Source organism: Xyrauchen texanus, chromosome 30 (assembly GCF_025860055.1).
Source record: "Xyrauchen texanus isolate HMW12.3.18 chromosome 30, RBS_HiC_50CHRs, whole genome shotgun sequence".
Classification (NCBI taxonomy): Eukaryota; Metazoa; Chordata; class Actinopteri; order Cypriniformes; family Catostomidae; genus Xyrauchen; species Xyrauchen texanus.
The window spans coordinates 27,773,620-27,790,678 of record NC_068305.1 but is presented as its reverse complement, the minus strand read 5'-3'; the positions used below and the strand labels follow the sequence as shown (position 1 = coordinate 27,790,678).

Below are 17,059 nucleotides of genomic sequence, written 5' to 3'. Positions count from 1 at the left end.
ATTCATAATCCTTGTCATATTGTGAAAAAAATGACAAAAATCATTTGTTTTGAAAGGAAAGTTTCAAAACAAGAAAATTAAATTAAGTTCCAGAGTTATTAGCAAAAACACAAATTGGCTTATTATAGCACCACCGTGTGACTGATTCTCACAAAAATTTTAGATACAGCTTTGTGTAGAGAATCGGGGGGAAAGAATTTTGATTCTAGCCCTTATGGTTCTGCAGTTACACTGCACTTCGCACTCCATTCACTACCATTCAAACACGAGATTGTGGAAGACCAAAAAGCAAGCTCATGCTAAGTAATTTTGCATTCTGCTGCTGACAAAAGTTAAAGATTGGTGAACCCTTACTTGCAAATTCGTATGTTGAGAAGACGTGTGACCAATAGAAGATCAAAACGTCACACATTGGCCTCCTTGGTTCAATACAAAGAATGCTTATTTCAAAGCTGCATCAGAATCGGAAGAATCAGAATCAGCTTTATTGCCAAGTATGCTTGCACATACAAGGAATTTGTCTTGGTGACATGTTGTTATTGTTGTAGAAAAGTGAAGAGATTGTACGTTAACATGTTCAATTTAATGTTGTGTTATTTGGGATTTATTATGTATTCAAATCAGAACCCCTAGAGCAAGACTTCATATCCTTTATGTTGCGGAATCCGAAATCTTTTTCCATGCTCAAAGCCTAGTGTGACTTTGGCTTATTGAGGATTTGTGGAGAAAATGTCAAATAAATCTTACTGGTCCTAAAAATAGGCTTTGTTTTCTATATGCAAATGGAGTTTATTATTCTTGATCTTTGATGTGAAATATGACCCAAACTTCTTTCTATTGGACCGTTAGCCCCGATATAGTCAATAGAGAGGAAATGAGCAAAGGAAGTCTTCTACAAAGACCCTGTTTCTCTGTACCATTGAGACTCTCTGTTTCTTAAACAGACACGCATATCCTTCTGCTTGTACTTAATCCTCTTTAAAACTGAGCACATATCAGCGTGTGCAAATTGAATCTCAGTATCTGAAGGAGAAAATACATCTCTGTAGGAATTGTGACCCCTGGGCTGATGATTTTAAATGGAAACAGCTTATCTGAGATCAGTTTAGTCTTGATCAGAACACTAAAACCTCACTGTATGTCCAAGGGGTTCCACTGTCACAAGATCAGTGTCAGTTACACTGAACATAGAGATCCATCAAGGTTCTGCTGGATTTAGCTGATGTGGAATCAGTTTTAGCAGGCACTAATACAGAGTACATACTGTATACATTTATGAATGAACTGAAGCAAGATCAGCTTTTCTTCTCTCTGCCCCACATTCCTTCTCTCCTCTGAAGACCATTAAGGATGCCCAGGGGTCAAATTGGAGACCTCGCAAAGTTTTTGGACACACGCAGTCCTTTTGCCACGTTCACTCCCCTATACCCTGATTTTTGCAATTTCCTTTAAAAACCTGATTACAATTTGTATTCAGCTCTGTGTGAGATGGTGTCATGGTGTTTTTTTTTGCATGTACTCTAACATCTAACCTGGACATGAAGACACACTGCTGGGACAAGGTGGGACACAGCTGGAAAAATCTCTAAACGGCATTCCATTTTATGCTCTCTTTATTTTCTCCTTTTTCTGTAGCAGCTGCTTTTCCTCTTGTTTGAAATGTGGCTTTGTAAACTTGTGCTGACGAGGAGCAGAAATGATGGTGGATATTTGTGGGGACATTTGCATGTTGTTTCAAGGGTAGACTGCAGTTAGTGGTTCAAACTTGTGCTAGTACTGTACTTGTATAATAACATTTTTTCTTCAGACGTGCTTGCATGTGAGGGATATATTATTGGTGCTTTTGTTTATGAGGTAAATGAGTTTTTCTGCTCTGTCCTGCAGGATATACTTTGAACTTGTTGAGTTGTGCTGTTGAGTGTCTGATGCTTGTTTTTAATTTTTTCAGTCATCACAAACATCTCCTCTACTATGACAACACTTGGTGTGTCAGTATCCAATGGTCATGTGGTCTTGCACTGTGGCCTTGAATGATTACGAAAGATTATTAATTGCAGACGATGAACCTATGAGTCTTTTTGTGGATGTGGTGAGCTTAACGTTTCCAGTAACACAGATCACATATAAGCTCAATACATTGGTGGAAACTTAAGTGTTGTGTGCAGGGATGGACAAATTTATTTGCCAATCATTCAAGTTAGCCAAAACAGCTCCATATTTGCTGATGGTTTAAAAACAGCCAATGGTCAGTACAGATTATACCCTGTCATTCAAAAGAGAGAAAAGTAGGGCATCAGCCCACAATGTGGTGTACTTGTGTGGTAAACAAAATGTTTTTAGAGTGGAACAAATTTCTTTGTAATTTGCAAAAAAAAACTTTGTACAGCCATCCTTAACTGTACTTCTGAAATTAGCTATTTATGACTGATTTAATTTGGGAAGTCCTCATAATTTTTTATAAATAATTCATTGTTTTATTTATTTATTTATTTATTTATTTTTCCCAGATTGTCATCTCAACAGTATTTGTCCACATTCAAATTATTCATTTGGAATAAGCATTGGATTTATTCCACCCACAATGCTCATTTATTCCACCCATGTCATACTCTTCTGTGGATGACAAAAACAAGACTTGTATGTATAGATGTTGCGGTGACCATTTTTTACCACCTCGATAATTAAGTGCCAAGATCCTCCAGGTAAACTGTGTTGTAAGGTGTTTGGGGTAGGGGTGCATGCAAATTCTGTGCTTTTTGTGGATGAAACTTTAAAAAGATATTAAACATAAAATATTGCACAATACCCAAAATACCATAATACGTTTTAAAATGTCTGTCTGTTATTGCACCAATAGCCTATCTTTTATGATGATAATGTAAACATCAACTGCTAAAAAAAATTCCAGAATGACAAAATCTGTTAATATAGGAAAACTCAAATTTTAAACACCCCTAAATACCACTAAACAGATGGACTGTAATTAAATGGTGGTTCAGTCCTACTTTGGCTAAAAGCTTTTCATTTGTCAATTAAAAGTTTTTAAACACTGAAAACACATTTTCAGGGTTTGAGAGGATCTCACAGAGGTTGAGTGATGTTTCCAGCTGCATTGAATACACATTCAGAGACCATATTAATCTCATTAACAAAATGACAACAAAAATGTATGAGGTGTTTTTTTTTTATTCCGTTAACAAAGATGAGATGGTAAAAATATGCATCATGTAGATAATTAAACCATTCTACATGTTGATGAAAACATGACGAGAAATAAATAACATTGCAAGATATTACCAATGCACTAACAATAGTTTAGAAAATGAAAAATCGGTCATGTAAGGCCATGCGAGGTTTGGACGTGTGACCAGCGAGCTCTGCGCACTTTACTAGTTTTAACACTATTTATGTCATAAACAGTGAGATTTGATACACACTGTTCCATAACTGTTCTAGGAGGACATTCAAAATCCTTGGGCTCTGGAGACATTAAAAGACACTTTGGTGCTCTATCTGACACCCCCTGAGCCAGGGAGCGGATTTGGTCAGAGAAATGAGGAAAATTCGGCGAGAAATGTTGAACATGTCGGCAATGCTGACAAAGGTCATTGCTGACTTGGAGGATCATGCTGTAATGTCGATCGATCACTGCCATGGAGACAAAATTCACTGAGGTGGTTACATCAACTCTGCCAAATTTCTGAGATCATCCGATAAAGATCTTGTGTTACGCGAGGTGAGGAGTAAAGGAAGGCTTTCTTGGAAGAACCACAGCATTTTCTTGTACCCAGTCTTTGCGAATTCGACGAGAGAAACGTGATTGATTCAATGAATGCAAGAAACACTTAAATCAACAGAAGGTCACTTTTGCACTGATGTTCCAGGCCAAATTGAGAGTAGATGCTAAGGATGGCCGTAAAACATTCACATGCCCCCAGCAATGTCCTTCATAAAGTCAATTAAGTTATTTTGTGGTACTCTCGTTGCAGCCGAGTTGACCGACTCACTGAACATTCACTAGACTATTTGAGGAAATGGAGCACCTTTTGTGTTTCTTTTTCTGCTGGTTCCACCTAGCGGCTGGAGTTTGTTTTGTGGATTAACACTCCTTCGGAACAGTGTTGTTGATGAATCTGCACGTTCTTTGTGCTTATGTCTCCTATTGGAATAGGAAAATTAGTGCCTATTTTTTTCCTTTTGTGCTGGTTCCACCTAATGGATGGAGTTAGTTTTGTGTAGGAACACACTTTCGGGACAGTTATGTGGATGAATCTACATGTTCTTTGTGTTTATTCTGCCTATTGGCTGGAGTTTATTTTATAGATTACCTTTTATTGTGTAATTCTGTTGAAAATGTTTTTTATAGAAACACTGGACTTGAGCAATCCAATGGCAAAGTTGTTGTGGGGGCTATCATAGGCGTACATGGACTGTGTTTAGAGGGTTGGACGAAATTAGAAATTAGTTTTAGTAGAAATTCATGGGCAAAGTCTTATTCTGGCAAATATTTACGCAGCTAACATTGATCAGGTTTTTTTTATAGATCTTGAAAGGATGTTTGCAAGGCGCTGGTACCCCTCATGATATGATATTAAGGCGACTCAGTCCTTGATTTAATGGACTCAGTCCTTGATCATAGTGAAGCAAAAGTGTGTAAGCCCCCTAGAGCAACATTGATGCTTCACATGATGTGTGAAAATTGTGGTCTTACAGATATTTGGAGACTTTTGAATACATCTGGTAGGGACTGTACCCTTTTTCATCAGTCCATAAGATTTATTCTAGAATAGATTTTTTTTTGTGTATATCCAAGTCTCTCATTTCATCAGTTGTTGATTGCTCAACTGGAAACATTTTAGTCTTAGATCATGCTCTGGTGAGTTTAGAGATGTTGCCACATATGGAGAAAAGGAAATCATATAGTTGGCACTTTTAGTGTATCCCTTTTTCAAAATCCTGAATTACAACAAATGATCCGACTCTGGTCGCTGCCATCTCACTTGACGCCAAAAAGGTGTTTTGATATGGTAGAATGGGATTATCTTTTTAAGATTTTGGAAATGTTCAGGTTCGGGTATACTTTTATTGGTTTGATTAAGTTACTTTATAGACACCTGGTAGTGGCAGTACAAACGAATGGATTAATTTCAAATTATTTTACTCTGGATAGGTGCACCAGACAAGGTTGCCCTCTTTCCCCATTATTGTTCTATCTTGCCCTGGAACCATTAGCAGCCACGAAAAGAAAGGAGGATGATTTTCCAGGGGTGGTGATGGGAGGTGTGGCGCATAAGCTTTTGCTTTACGCAGAAAATATTTTTATTTGTCTCCGACCCTACTAGATCTATGCCTTGCCTCCACTGAATAATTAATTCCTTTTCTAAGTTCTCAGGATACAGAGTTAATTGGTCTAAATTCGAAGCTTTGTCTCTGACAGCGTACTGCCCGGGAATGGCTTTTTAGCCAGGTGCCTTCCAGTGGCCCAAACAGGGCATTAAGTGTTTGGGTATTTTATACCTAGCAAATTTGTGATTTAGTCATTTTGACCCTTTAATACGTTTTTTGAGCGATGTGGGCAGGTGGGCTTAATTACATTTATCTATGTTTGGGAAGGTTATTAAAATGAATTGTATTCCAAATTTCAACTACCTGCTACAGTTTCTCCCTATAGATGTCCCCCTTTCTTATTTCAAGCAATTTGATTGCATAGTGAAGTTCTTCATTTAGAATTGTAAACATCCCTGATTACATTTCAGTAAGTTGCAAAGGCCGATTGACAAAGGTGGGCTTAGGTCTACCCAAGATTTAGTTTTGTTATTCAGACATTTGGCTCATTGGTCACATCCACATGAGAGAGTCCCTCCCTGGTTTTGCATTGAACAGGAAGTTCTTGCCCATATTTCGCCATTGCAAAGACTCTAACAAACTAATCTGAGAAGTTAAGTTATACCCTGTTATCTCGCATTTGCACTCGGTATGGACGAAAGTGTCCAGAGTTTAATTCTGACATTTATTTAAATGTTGCCTCCCATATGGCTGAACCCCAAATTATGTATTAATATGTCCCCTTTCTGCTGGTCAGAGTGGACTGTGAGGAAGGTTAATATACTGTGACCTATATGATTGCAGAGATTCTTTTGAAAATTTAGTTCAACATTTTGGGATAAAAAAAAAAAGCTGCGCCACCTGCTCTGTACTATTTTTGGGAGTAGCATACACCCCCTAATGCGGCAGATACTCTGGGAGTGGTGATTACTGCTTTTGGAAAAGATCATGAGGTATCGGTGTATTACTCCCTGCGAATTCCGAGTCTGGGAGACGGAGCTTCAACTTCTCTCAATTATGGGAGAAAGATTTAAACTTTGTATTAGAGGAGGGAGTGTGGGCTAGGATTAAAAAAAAAGAAACACATTTATGCATTCATGTTTTTACATAGATTCTATTGGACCACCTCTAGATTGAATAGGCTTGGTCTTAAAGACACACCCACCTGCTGGCAATGCCAATAAGAAGATGGAGACACAACCCATGTTTTTTGGTGGTGTGTTAAGATCCAAGAATTTTGGTTGAAGGTTCAGAGGTTTGTGTGTAACGTGTTGGGCACTTAAATTTCATTTTGCCCCATACTCTGTATTTTGGGGAGGGGGCAGTCATCAATATAGGAAATGAACACATGGAAAGTTGGGTCCTGACCAGTGATATGATCACCAGACAAATTGTTTTAAGGGGATGGAAGTTGGCTGGAGCGCCCCCATTTCAAAAGTGGTGTACAGAGATGGGGATGGTGGCGGCTTTCGAGGAAGTATCATCTAGAAGACTGGGAAACTTTGTTGGGAAATGGGGCGACTATTTGGCGTTCTTGGGGGGCCTCTCAGGGAGGGGCAGTTGAGAGAGCGGTGTAGTTATAAAGGTGTGTGATTTTAATATATGTTTTAGTTTTTTGTTTTGTTTTTTGTGTGTATATGTTCATGTTTGACCACAGGGATGTTTGTTGAGGTTGGAGATGGTAGGGGGAAGGGGTAATAGTGGGGGTAAAATGTTGATTGTGTATATATGTTTTGCCTTTGTTTACTGTATGAATCAATAAAACATTTGAATCACAAAAAAACAAGAAAATCTTGTTTGATTAAACAAATTGTCTATTCATATTATTTTGAGGATTGCCCCTTCTGACCTGCAGGAGCTGAAAGAGCTCAACACCGGTAAACTGAAGCACCTAGTGGGTTAATCAGCTTTTTTTTGGGGGGGGGGTTTTCATATGCATACTTCATATATTACATTTATCAGCAACATAAACGTAATATTAGCACTTACATATGCACAGACAATGAAGCAAAAGCACTATTGAGCTTTTACTAAATCCAGCGTATCTGTACAGACAATAATGCAAATGCACAGCTGAACTTGAATAGGTTGCGCACTATGCTTAACTCAGATTGTGACTAGGCCAGTGCTTTAACAATGTGCTATGTTGGGCAACATCTTTAAGTCCCTAAAAAAGTGAAAATTACTATGTTACAGTATTGTTGATTTTTCATGCTAGAGATAAAGGATCTAATACTTTCCTATACATAAATGTTATTTCACAAATTAATTTCAGGTTTTCACAATTGCTTATAAGTTGATGCCTTTATATGAACATCTCCGTCCACCACCGTGGTGGGGCAGTTTCACAGTGATACTAGCAGCCCCACTTGCATGCTTTATGGACTTAACTTGTTTCAATTTCACAACTCCATACTACAAACTTTTCATAAAATCATGCCACATTCCTAATAACAGTAGCCAATCCTAAACATCCCATAATCTGTTCATACTAGTACAAACAATCATTCTCTTGTTTTGGTCATGTTTATGTGGAAAAGATGTTGTTTATCATGCAATTTGTATTGATAGGAATTCAGACATAATGTAAAACTGACATCAAGTTTTGTCTCTAGTCTGTGGAGCAGTCAGATGATGAGCAGGAGGACTCTGTGAAGTTCAAGAGGCTTCACAAGCTAGTCAACTCAACTCGACGTGTTCGCAAGAAACTCATCAAAGTGGATGATAGCAAAAGACATGGCTCGCAAGGTAGGAGTGCTGGGAGAGTTTAGGGAGCATTGATCAGATTGTATTAACCTAATGATCATAAGAACTTAAAGCAGAAATGTGTATTAACATGAATCTGTTCTTGTGATTGAATTATTTTCCATACTTAACTCCATTGGTTTCAAATAATTAATAGTATGACATAGTTAAAGGAAAAGGGATCGAGATTATTCAGTATCTTCAAAGTCAAATTATATTAAAATTTATTGAAGTTTTGTTTGAATCTTTCTTTCCCTGCAGATTCTCTAAGTCTGGATGGAACTTCCTTATGTGATGATTCAAATGCACTGTATGCAGGGGTCCACAAGAAACCAGCGTTGTGCACGGACTCCTCTTTGTCCTCCCTTGTCCAAGAGCAGCTCTCTCTAGATGGGGACACTGATAGCCTGACCACCTCACCCTCCACCAGCAGTCTTGAGGCCTGGAAACCTGCCCACAAGTTAGTGAAGGCCCCTAGCACACATCCCCATGGACTAATCCGCCCACCACGCAAAAGCAGTGCCGGGTCTGAACTGGATGTAGCGGGAGGTAGCGGCTCCTCTTTCTCGGAGTTGGAAAGTTTGGGAGACGAAAACTCTAAAGTCTCCCGATCAGCGACTGATGGGGAAATGCGAAAGGCCTTGTCATCTCTATCTCATGGGGTAAGTACAGACAGCGTCTACGCTTTTTACGGCCTCACCAGGCCCCGGCCAAAGCCACACCCCCTTCTGGTGTCCTTAGATGACATAAACGGCACCAAGCGGCCACCTGTCTCCATGTGGCAACGCAATAAACCCGACCCAAACTATGCGTACTCCACCAAGCACTTGGTCCACCAGCGTTCCTGTAATGTTCCGAAATCCATCCCTCCCTCTCTCCCCAACTCCCCTTCCACTCGTGATCTTCCGCTGCCCAGGGAGAAGGGGAAGAGCTGTGGGAGCGGAGTAGTGGGTAGCTGGCTGTTTCCGCCCAGGCGGCTGAAGGGGAGGACGGCGGTAAGTGAGCTCAACATCACGTATGTGGTGGAACGAAGCCTTTACGGCCACTTGAACTGGACCGGGCTGGTTCGTCCCGTCACGCTGAGCAAAGCTGACCGCCGTTGCCTCTTGGAGGACGAAAAAGATGCGAACAGGAAGTGGGCATCCAGCATGGATCGCTGCACCAAGCGCGTACTCTTACGCATCCAGCAGAAGTCTGTGAGTGTGTCCGGAAGAGCAGATCTACAGTGCCCTCTGTTGCACTGGAGGGACAGGCTGTTGCAAAGCTGCAGAATAGAATTTCAGCAAGGGATAGTTTAGAGACAAACCATTGGATTTTCATGAAGAAGTCTGATACTTTGTAGTTAATACAGTTATTGATCAAATGGAATGAGATATTTGTAATTGTGGGCAAACATATTGTACACACACAGTACCTAGGCTCAATCAACAGCATCTAATCTTCTAAAATATGGACTGTGGTATCATAAAAATGCATTTTCTTACATCGTCACCAATCCCTGGAGTGATTGTTACACTTAGAAATTTCTTAGACTGGGTGTGCTCTTTCAATTCTTTCTCATACTGCATAGCAGTGTTGAATCAACACCTCATAGTCCTGGAAAAGAAACCGATAGAAGAGAAACAGAAAGTAGTAATAACCTATCATTACCCATCTATAGCTTCTCTGCTTTTATTTCTCAAACTTTTGTCTTGTAGTCAGTCATGATTGTCAGTGCAAAATGGGAATGAATAGTCATTGTGAGACACTCCGTTATGTGATTTCTAGTTTGTTAGATTAGTTATTAAATAATGTGGAGTTCTTTCGGCAGCTTTGCAGAGTCTGCCGTCTGTGGGTCCTTGCTGTCATTCATAGTGAATGTGAACATGACCGTGATCTTCATCAGTAAACACGTCCATCTATTTTGGGTTGAAAATGTCTCTTTCAACCTGGGCATGAATATGGAGTAGTCACTTTTTTTTCTTTCTTATATATATATATATATACACCCCTCACATTTTGAGTACACCCCTCACATTTTGATTATACATTTTCATGTGACAACACTGAAGAAATTACACTTTGCTACAATGTAAAGTAGTGAGTGTACAGCTTGTATAATAGTGTAAATTTGCTGTCCCCTCAAAATAACTCAACACACAGCCATTCATGTCTAAACCGCTGGCAACAAAAGTGAGTGAAAATGTCCAAATTTGGCCCAATTAGCCATTTTCCCTCCCCGGTGTCATGTGACTCGTGAGTGTTGCAAGGTCTCAGGTGTGAATGGGGAGCAGGTGTGTTAAATTTGGTGTCATCGCTTTCACACTCCCTCATACTGGTCACTGGAAGTTCAACATGGCACCTCATGGCAAAGAACTCTCTGAGGATCTGAAAAAAATAATTGTTGTTCTACATAAAGATGGCCTAGGCTATAAGAAGATTGCCAAGACCCTGACACTGAGCTGCAGCACGGTGGCCAAGACCATACAGCGGTTTAACAGGACAGGTTCCACTCAGAACAGGCCTCGCCATGGTCGACCAAAGAATTTGAGTGCACGTGCTCAGCATCATATCCAGAGGTTGTCTTTGGGAAATAGACTTATGAGTGCTGCCAGCATTGCTGCAGAGGTTGAAGGGGTGGGGGTCAGCCTGACAGTGCTCAGACCATATGCCGCACACTGCATCAAATTGGTCTGCATGGCTGTCGTCCCAGAAGGAAAGCTCTTCTAAAGATGATGCGCAAGAAAGCCCGCAAACAGTTTGCTGAAGACAAGCAGACTAAGGACATGGATTACTGGAACCATGTCCTGTGGTCTGATGAGACCAAGATAAACTTATTTGGTTCAGATGGTGTCAAGCATGTATGGCGGAAACCAGGTGAGGAATACGAAGACAACTGTGTCTTGCCTACAGTCAAGCATGGTGGTGGGAGTGTCATGGTGTCGACTCCAGGAAGAGTAGCTGCTTGTGTGCAGCTAATGGAGATCGAAATAAATAAATAAAATAAAAATAAATAAAATAAATGGTCTGGGGCTGCATGAGTGCTGCTGGCGCTGGGGAGCTACAGTTCATTGAGGGAACCATGAATGCTAACATGTACTGTGACATACTGAAGCAGAGTATGATCCCCTCCCTTCGGAGACCGGGCCACAGGGCAGTATTCCAGCATGATAACGACCCCAAACACACCTCCAAGACAACCACTACCTGCTAAAGAAGCTGAGGGTGAAGGTGATGGACTGGCCAAGCATGTCTCCAGACCTAAATCCTATTGAGCATCTGTGGGGCATCCTCAAACGGAAGGTGGAGGAGCACAAGGTCTCTAACATCCACCAGCTCCGTGATGTCGTCATGGAGGAGTGGAAGAGGACTGCAGTGGCAACCTGTGAAGCTCTGGTGAACTCCATGCCCAAGAGGGTTAAAGCAGAGCTGGAAAATAATGGTGGCCACACAAAATATTGTCACTTTGGGACCAATTTGGACATTTTCACTTAGGGGTGTACTCACTTTTGTTTGCCAGCGGTTTAGACATTAATGTCTGTGTGTTGAGTTATTTTGAGGGGACAGCAAATTTACACTGTTATACAAGCTGTACACTCACTACTTTACATTGTAGCGAGTGTGCAGCTTGTGTCATTTCTTCAGTGTTGTCACATGAAAAAATATAATCAAATATTTACAAAAATGTGAGGGGTGTACTCACTTTTGTGAGAGACTGTATATATTTCTATTTATTGAGATTTTTAGTCATCTTTCTCTCTCTAAATGCATGATTTTATTCCATGGAACATTCAACAGACGCACATACTACGACTTTTGATCTTATCGTATTATTTTGAACAACGGGACAACATTTCAGAAACTGCTGTTTTTGTGTCTGTTTTCAAAATGTATGGAATGAAAATGCATTATGAAAGCGAATTCATTTATATTGAATGCATTGCATGTATTTACACAAATTATGATCCTGCCATCAAGACCATTGCATCTTATTTGTTTTTTATTTATTCGTATTTTTGATTTGAATTCAATTGTATTCATGTTTATACAGGAATACGTCAGCTTATTAACATAATGGCAGAAAATGTTGAAATATTTTATTTTGAGTAGAATACGAAGTCATCTCATACCATGAAGTATATTTTTGAGCTGTTCGATCATTTATAAATCAGTGGTTTCCATTACAAAGATCAACATGAATCATTGAGCTTTGACTCTTCATGATTAACTTTTTATTCATTTAATAGTGAATACACACTAATGTTTTTTTTTTCCTGCAGAGAACATGTAGCTTTGGAGGATTTGATCTGTCTAATCGTTCCCTCCATGTGGTCAACATGGCCTCTGAGCCTAGCGTGAGTAACCCCTGATAGCTGCTAAGTTTATATGATAAAATTTTGAAGATCAGCTAACTTTCAATGTGCTTAATCATGCTTTCTCTCTCTCTCTGTGGGTCAAGGAGCAGGAGGCTCTTTACAGGGATGCAGTGAAATCTCCCACAACATCCCGCATCTCTCTAGGGAAGAAAGTCAAGTCAGTCAAAGAGACTATGAGGAAACACATGTCCAAGAAATATACCGCGTCTCTCTCTGAACAGGTACACATACACATACATTGGCCGAGTTGTGTTGTATAGCAGGCTTATTCAGAGGTGAGACCCAGCCCTTACTCCAGAGAAAAGTAGCACATGTGTGCCCCACTTTATTTTATTTGTATTTTTTCCAAATTTGTTTTCAACATCTCAACTATCCCTTTATGTAGCCTGGAGCGTGGAGATAATCTCATTCCACCTTAACACGCCCACAATGTCCTTGGCAGTGTTGAAAACAGAATGCTCAATACTCTCACTTGGTTTCTCTTTGTGCTCTGTGCATTAGTACACGCCTTCACATATATTTGATGTCTCATCTCTTTTAGCATGCTTAAAGTAGACCTCTAGGTGTTTGTGTGTTAGTCAGTGTTAAGCTTGTGTGCTGAGAGAACTATAGCTGCCAATAGGGCACATTTGTTCTTCACATCTTGCCATCTGTAATCATATGTTATGCTGTACTGCCACTTAGTGACAATTTAGTGGAATTGCATCTCCCGGCAGTGCTTAAAGCCTCATTTCTTTGTGAGTGAGATTCATATTATATGCATACAACATCCATTGTCCCTCAAATTCTGTCTTTGAGTTTTCATAATTTGTATTTGAGTAACGTCATCTATTTCTCTTTTATTCTCTGTATAGTCCAGTCCAGATGGGACAACCAGTTGTCCACAGTCACCTCAGCCAGACACAGACGCTCTAGAGAAGCCCAAACTCAAAGCAGGAGGGTCTGTAGAGAGCCTGCACAGCTCCCTCAGTGGACAGAGCTCCATGAGTGAGTGTGTTCGTGTGTAATTATTAGTAGTGTTTCCGTTACAAATGCTCATACATAACGGGATAGTTCACCCAAAATTCCAATACTATCATGATTTACCTCCTGGTATATTACTTTTTCTTTTGCAGAACACGTGTAGATTTTTAAATAAATATTTCAGCTCTGTAGGTCCACACAATGCAAGTGAATGGGTGCCAAAATTTTAAAGCTCCAAAATCCACATAATGGGAGTATAAAATTAATCCATACGACTAATCCATGAACAGTGTGTTCAGACACAATATGATTGGTGTGGATGAGAAAAGTGAAAGTGAAGGAAAAAGGCCTTATGTATTGTTCTGTTTCTCACGCCAGAAGAGTTGTCTAGAGTACTTTTATTGTTGCCCTTATGTGGATTTTGGAGCTTCAAAATTTTGGCACCCTTTCAGTTGCACTGTATGGACCTACAAAGCTGAAATATTCTTCTACAAATCTTAATTTTGTGATGGAAGAAAGTCATACACATCTGGGATAGCATGAGTGTAAGTAAATGATTAGACAATGTTCATGTTTGGGTGAACTATCCCTATGAATTGAACATGTTCCGCTTTATTAGTTTTGCAGGGGCAAATACCACTCATATTTTCTTTATGAAATCTTTTGTTTTCAGGTGTATATAAGAAAATGGAAATTATTTTAGATCAGCTATTTTATTTTAACTGATTGAAGAAACCAGCCAGTCTTACTCTGAACCAGTGAGGGTTAAACATAGATTTGGGTCTTGTGTGTAAATGATTGTGATTTTCCTGTCACAGGTGGACAGACAGTGAGCACCACAGACTCATCAGCCAGCAATAGAGAGAGTGTGAGGAGCGAAGATGGTGATGATGAAGAGCCTCCATACAGAGGCCCATTCTGTGGTAGAGCACGAGTTCACACTGACTTTACACCCAGTCCGTATGACTCAGATTCACTCAAGCTGAAGGTATTAAACACACACACAAAATATATTTCTCATAAAGTGAATTATTAGTTATGACATTACTACATCTCATTGTCTGTCTCTCTCAAGAGAGGAGATGTGATTGATATCATCAGTAAGCCGCCCATGGGCACATGGATGGGTCTGCTTAATAATAAGGTGGGCACGTTTAAGTTCATCTACGTGGATGTGTTGGCTGAAGAAGTGGAGAAGCCCAAACGAGCAGTTCGGAGGAGGAGGAAGGGCAGGCCACCCAAACCCAGCTCTGTGGAGGAGCTACTGGAGAGAATTAACCTGAAGGTAAGACGGACACTACACACAAATGGTCACGTTAGTGACACACAGTAGTGTCCAAAATTGTGCAAAAAGCACTTGTGAGTTCTTCTTTATTTGCACTTTTTCGTATGCCTGCTTTTTTGATTTAATGACAGCATGCACTTGAGCTAGCAACATGATCATGTTGTTCAAATTTGATTACTGACACAGAAATAGTGCAGAATCGTAACTGTTTTTTCTTTTTCTTACATAATGTTTTGCGTTATTAAGTGTCTTAAAATGTTAATTTCCATGTTTAAATTAGGTTGTGAATCCCAGGTCTTCAATGTGGTCTCAGATTTTGACTGCACTGTACTGTATATACACATTGTGAACGATGAACTCTTCTGTTTGTTATAAGCATGGAACATGGGAAAACTGAGAATACTCAGTGTGCAGTTCATATCTAATCTTTACAGACAATTAAAGAGCAGGGTGGGGAGAGATGTACAAATTAGTAAGTGGATGTTAGAGTGCACAGTCAGCTCTGTTAAAGTAGACTTGTCATGAGAATGTTGGACAAAGACATTTTACCATGCAAGTAAAATGTTTTATTTTAACAAAGCAGACACACCCTTCAGAACTCACACATGCTTCTGTAATTATACATCTGTAAATAACATCACATTATAGATTTCACAGTTCCACTCAATAGAAACCATTTCAATTATTATGTTTGCATGCTTGGTCTTTAATGATAAAGGCTGTCACACAAGAGTTTGAAGTCCAGAAACTTTCCCACACATTATATATGAACATAAATTAACTAAATATAAAAAGGTCAAGTGGTATATTTTTACATACATATTGACTGTGTAATCTCTTTCTCTCTCTCTCTGTGTGTGTTTGTGTTTTAGGAACATATGCCAACGTTCCTGTTTAATGGGTATGAAGACCTGGACACATTTAAGTTACTAGAGGAAGAAGATCTAGATGAACTCAACATCAGAGACCCTCAACACCGAGCTGTTCTGCTGACTGCTGTAGAACTACTGCAAGATTATGACAGTAAGTACGCACATACACTCACACGGAGACATACAATCTCTCACAGTGGTTTATTCCACAGTCCTTATAAAGGCCTCATGAAGACGTATCCATCATATTGTGTTTATGTTAGGGGTGTCAAATGATAACAAAAAGTAATCTAATGAGTTACATGAAATACTGATTAATTAATTTGTTAGTACATTATATCAATAATAACCACATACATATCAATATTTGCTGAGAAATGCCATCAAAGGAGGATACTAAAGATATATTATAATGACAGAAATGGGGAATGTTCACACAGGATGTGTTCTTGCATTCCCATCTGTGCATCAGTCGGACGTTTTTTAACATTGCATCTTGCATCATAAGTCTGAGTTTTGAAAAATTGTTTGAGACCTTTTTTATTTATTTATTAATTAATTTCACTAAATGTATATGTTAAACGGCCCTAATTTAAAGGCGGTCGCACACCAGATGAGAAGAATCATACCACATTGTGGCTAGGACACGGCAACACTGGGCACGTTAGTGCGGTTCAGGTGGCAGACAGAACACACAAACGTCTTTTGATAATGATTTGGGTCGAATTTAATGGAAAATATGCGAGTTGCGCTCTGTGGCACGGCAGAAATTTGAGCAGCCTCCAGAGTCATAGCTGGGCTCTGCCGACAGACGGCAGTGGTTTGCGTACTTTCAGTTGTTTCTAATTTTACAATGCGTCATGACGTCCGCCAGACGAGTCCGTTGTGAATAAAGGAATGTTTTAAGCATAAACATTTCCTGTTAGGGATGTCAATTTTTTGAAATTTTCATAATCATTGTGGCAATTAACGATAAATTAATAATTAATCGTTAATGTTAATATCACAAAATGCACACGGAGGACTCCAAATAGTTTGTGCATGTAGTGTACTGTTTAAATATAATTAAAATTATTACACTTAAGGAATGCAAGTATTGCCATTTTCCTCTTAAAATATTCTTAGTTCAGTGTACTTTAATACATTAACACACCGATTCTCTGGTGATAGTGTGATATCAGCTGATATCTGTGATGTGACTGTAGGTTGGGATGAAACAAGCAGATCAACAGTGCTTGTCGTCATGTTGCACTTTCATGGTGTTTGCAGAAAATATTAATGTTAATTTATAGAGAAGTGCTTCAACATTGTTTACATTGAGCCCAATTCATCTCTGACTGTGTGTTTGTAGGGCTCAACTTCTGTGAACTATGTGAAGCAAATAAGACATGACATGAAGCGTGCACGCGTTCTCTAGTAGCGGATGACTGTATAGACAAGCCTTATCAACGTCTGCTGACATAACAAAAAATGCTTTTGTCCAGAAGTTAATCAATCGACAATCGATAAGTTTA

At 39.5% G+C, this 17,059-nt stretch overlaps 1 protein-coding gene across 3 annotated transcripts in view; it reads left to right on the top strand.

Moving 5' to 3' along the window:
* LOC127624099 (SAM and SH3 domain-containing protein 1-like) overlaps positions 1–17,059 on the top strand; it is a 364,714-nt gene that overhangs the window by 334,232 nt on the left and 13,423 nt on the right. For all 3 annotated transcript variants that reach the window (XM_052098760.1, XM_052098759.1, XM_052098761.1), the window contains 8 exons: positions 7,941–8,073; positions 8,332–8,732; positions 12,330–12,404; positions 12,509–12,646; positions 13,280–13,412; positions 14,207–14,376; positions 14,464–14,673; positions 15,546–15,696. In XM_052098760.1, coding sequence (XP_051954720.1) covers positions 7,941–8,073; positions 8,332–8,732; positions 12,330–12,404; positions 12,509–12,646; positions 13,280–13,412; positions 14,207–14,376; positions 14,464–14,673; positions 15,546–15,696 — 1,411 coding nt within the window. The remainder of the gene's footprint in view (positions 1–7,940; positions 8,074–8,331; positions 8,733–12,329; positions 12,405–12,508; positions 12,647–13,279; positions 13,413–14,206; positions 14,377–14,463; positions 14,674–15,545; positions 15,697–17,059) is intronic.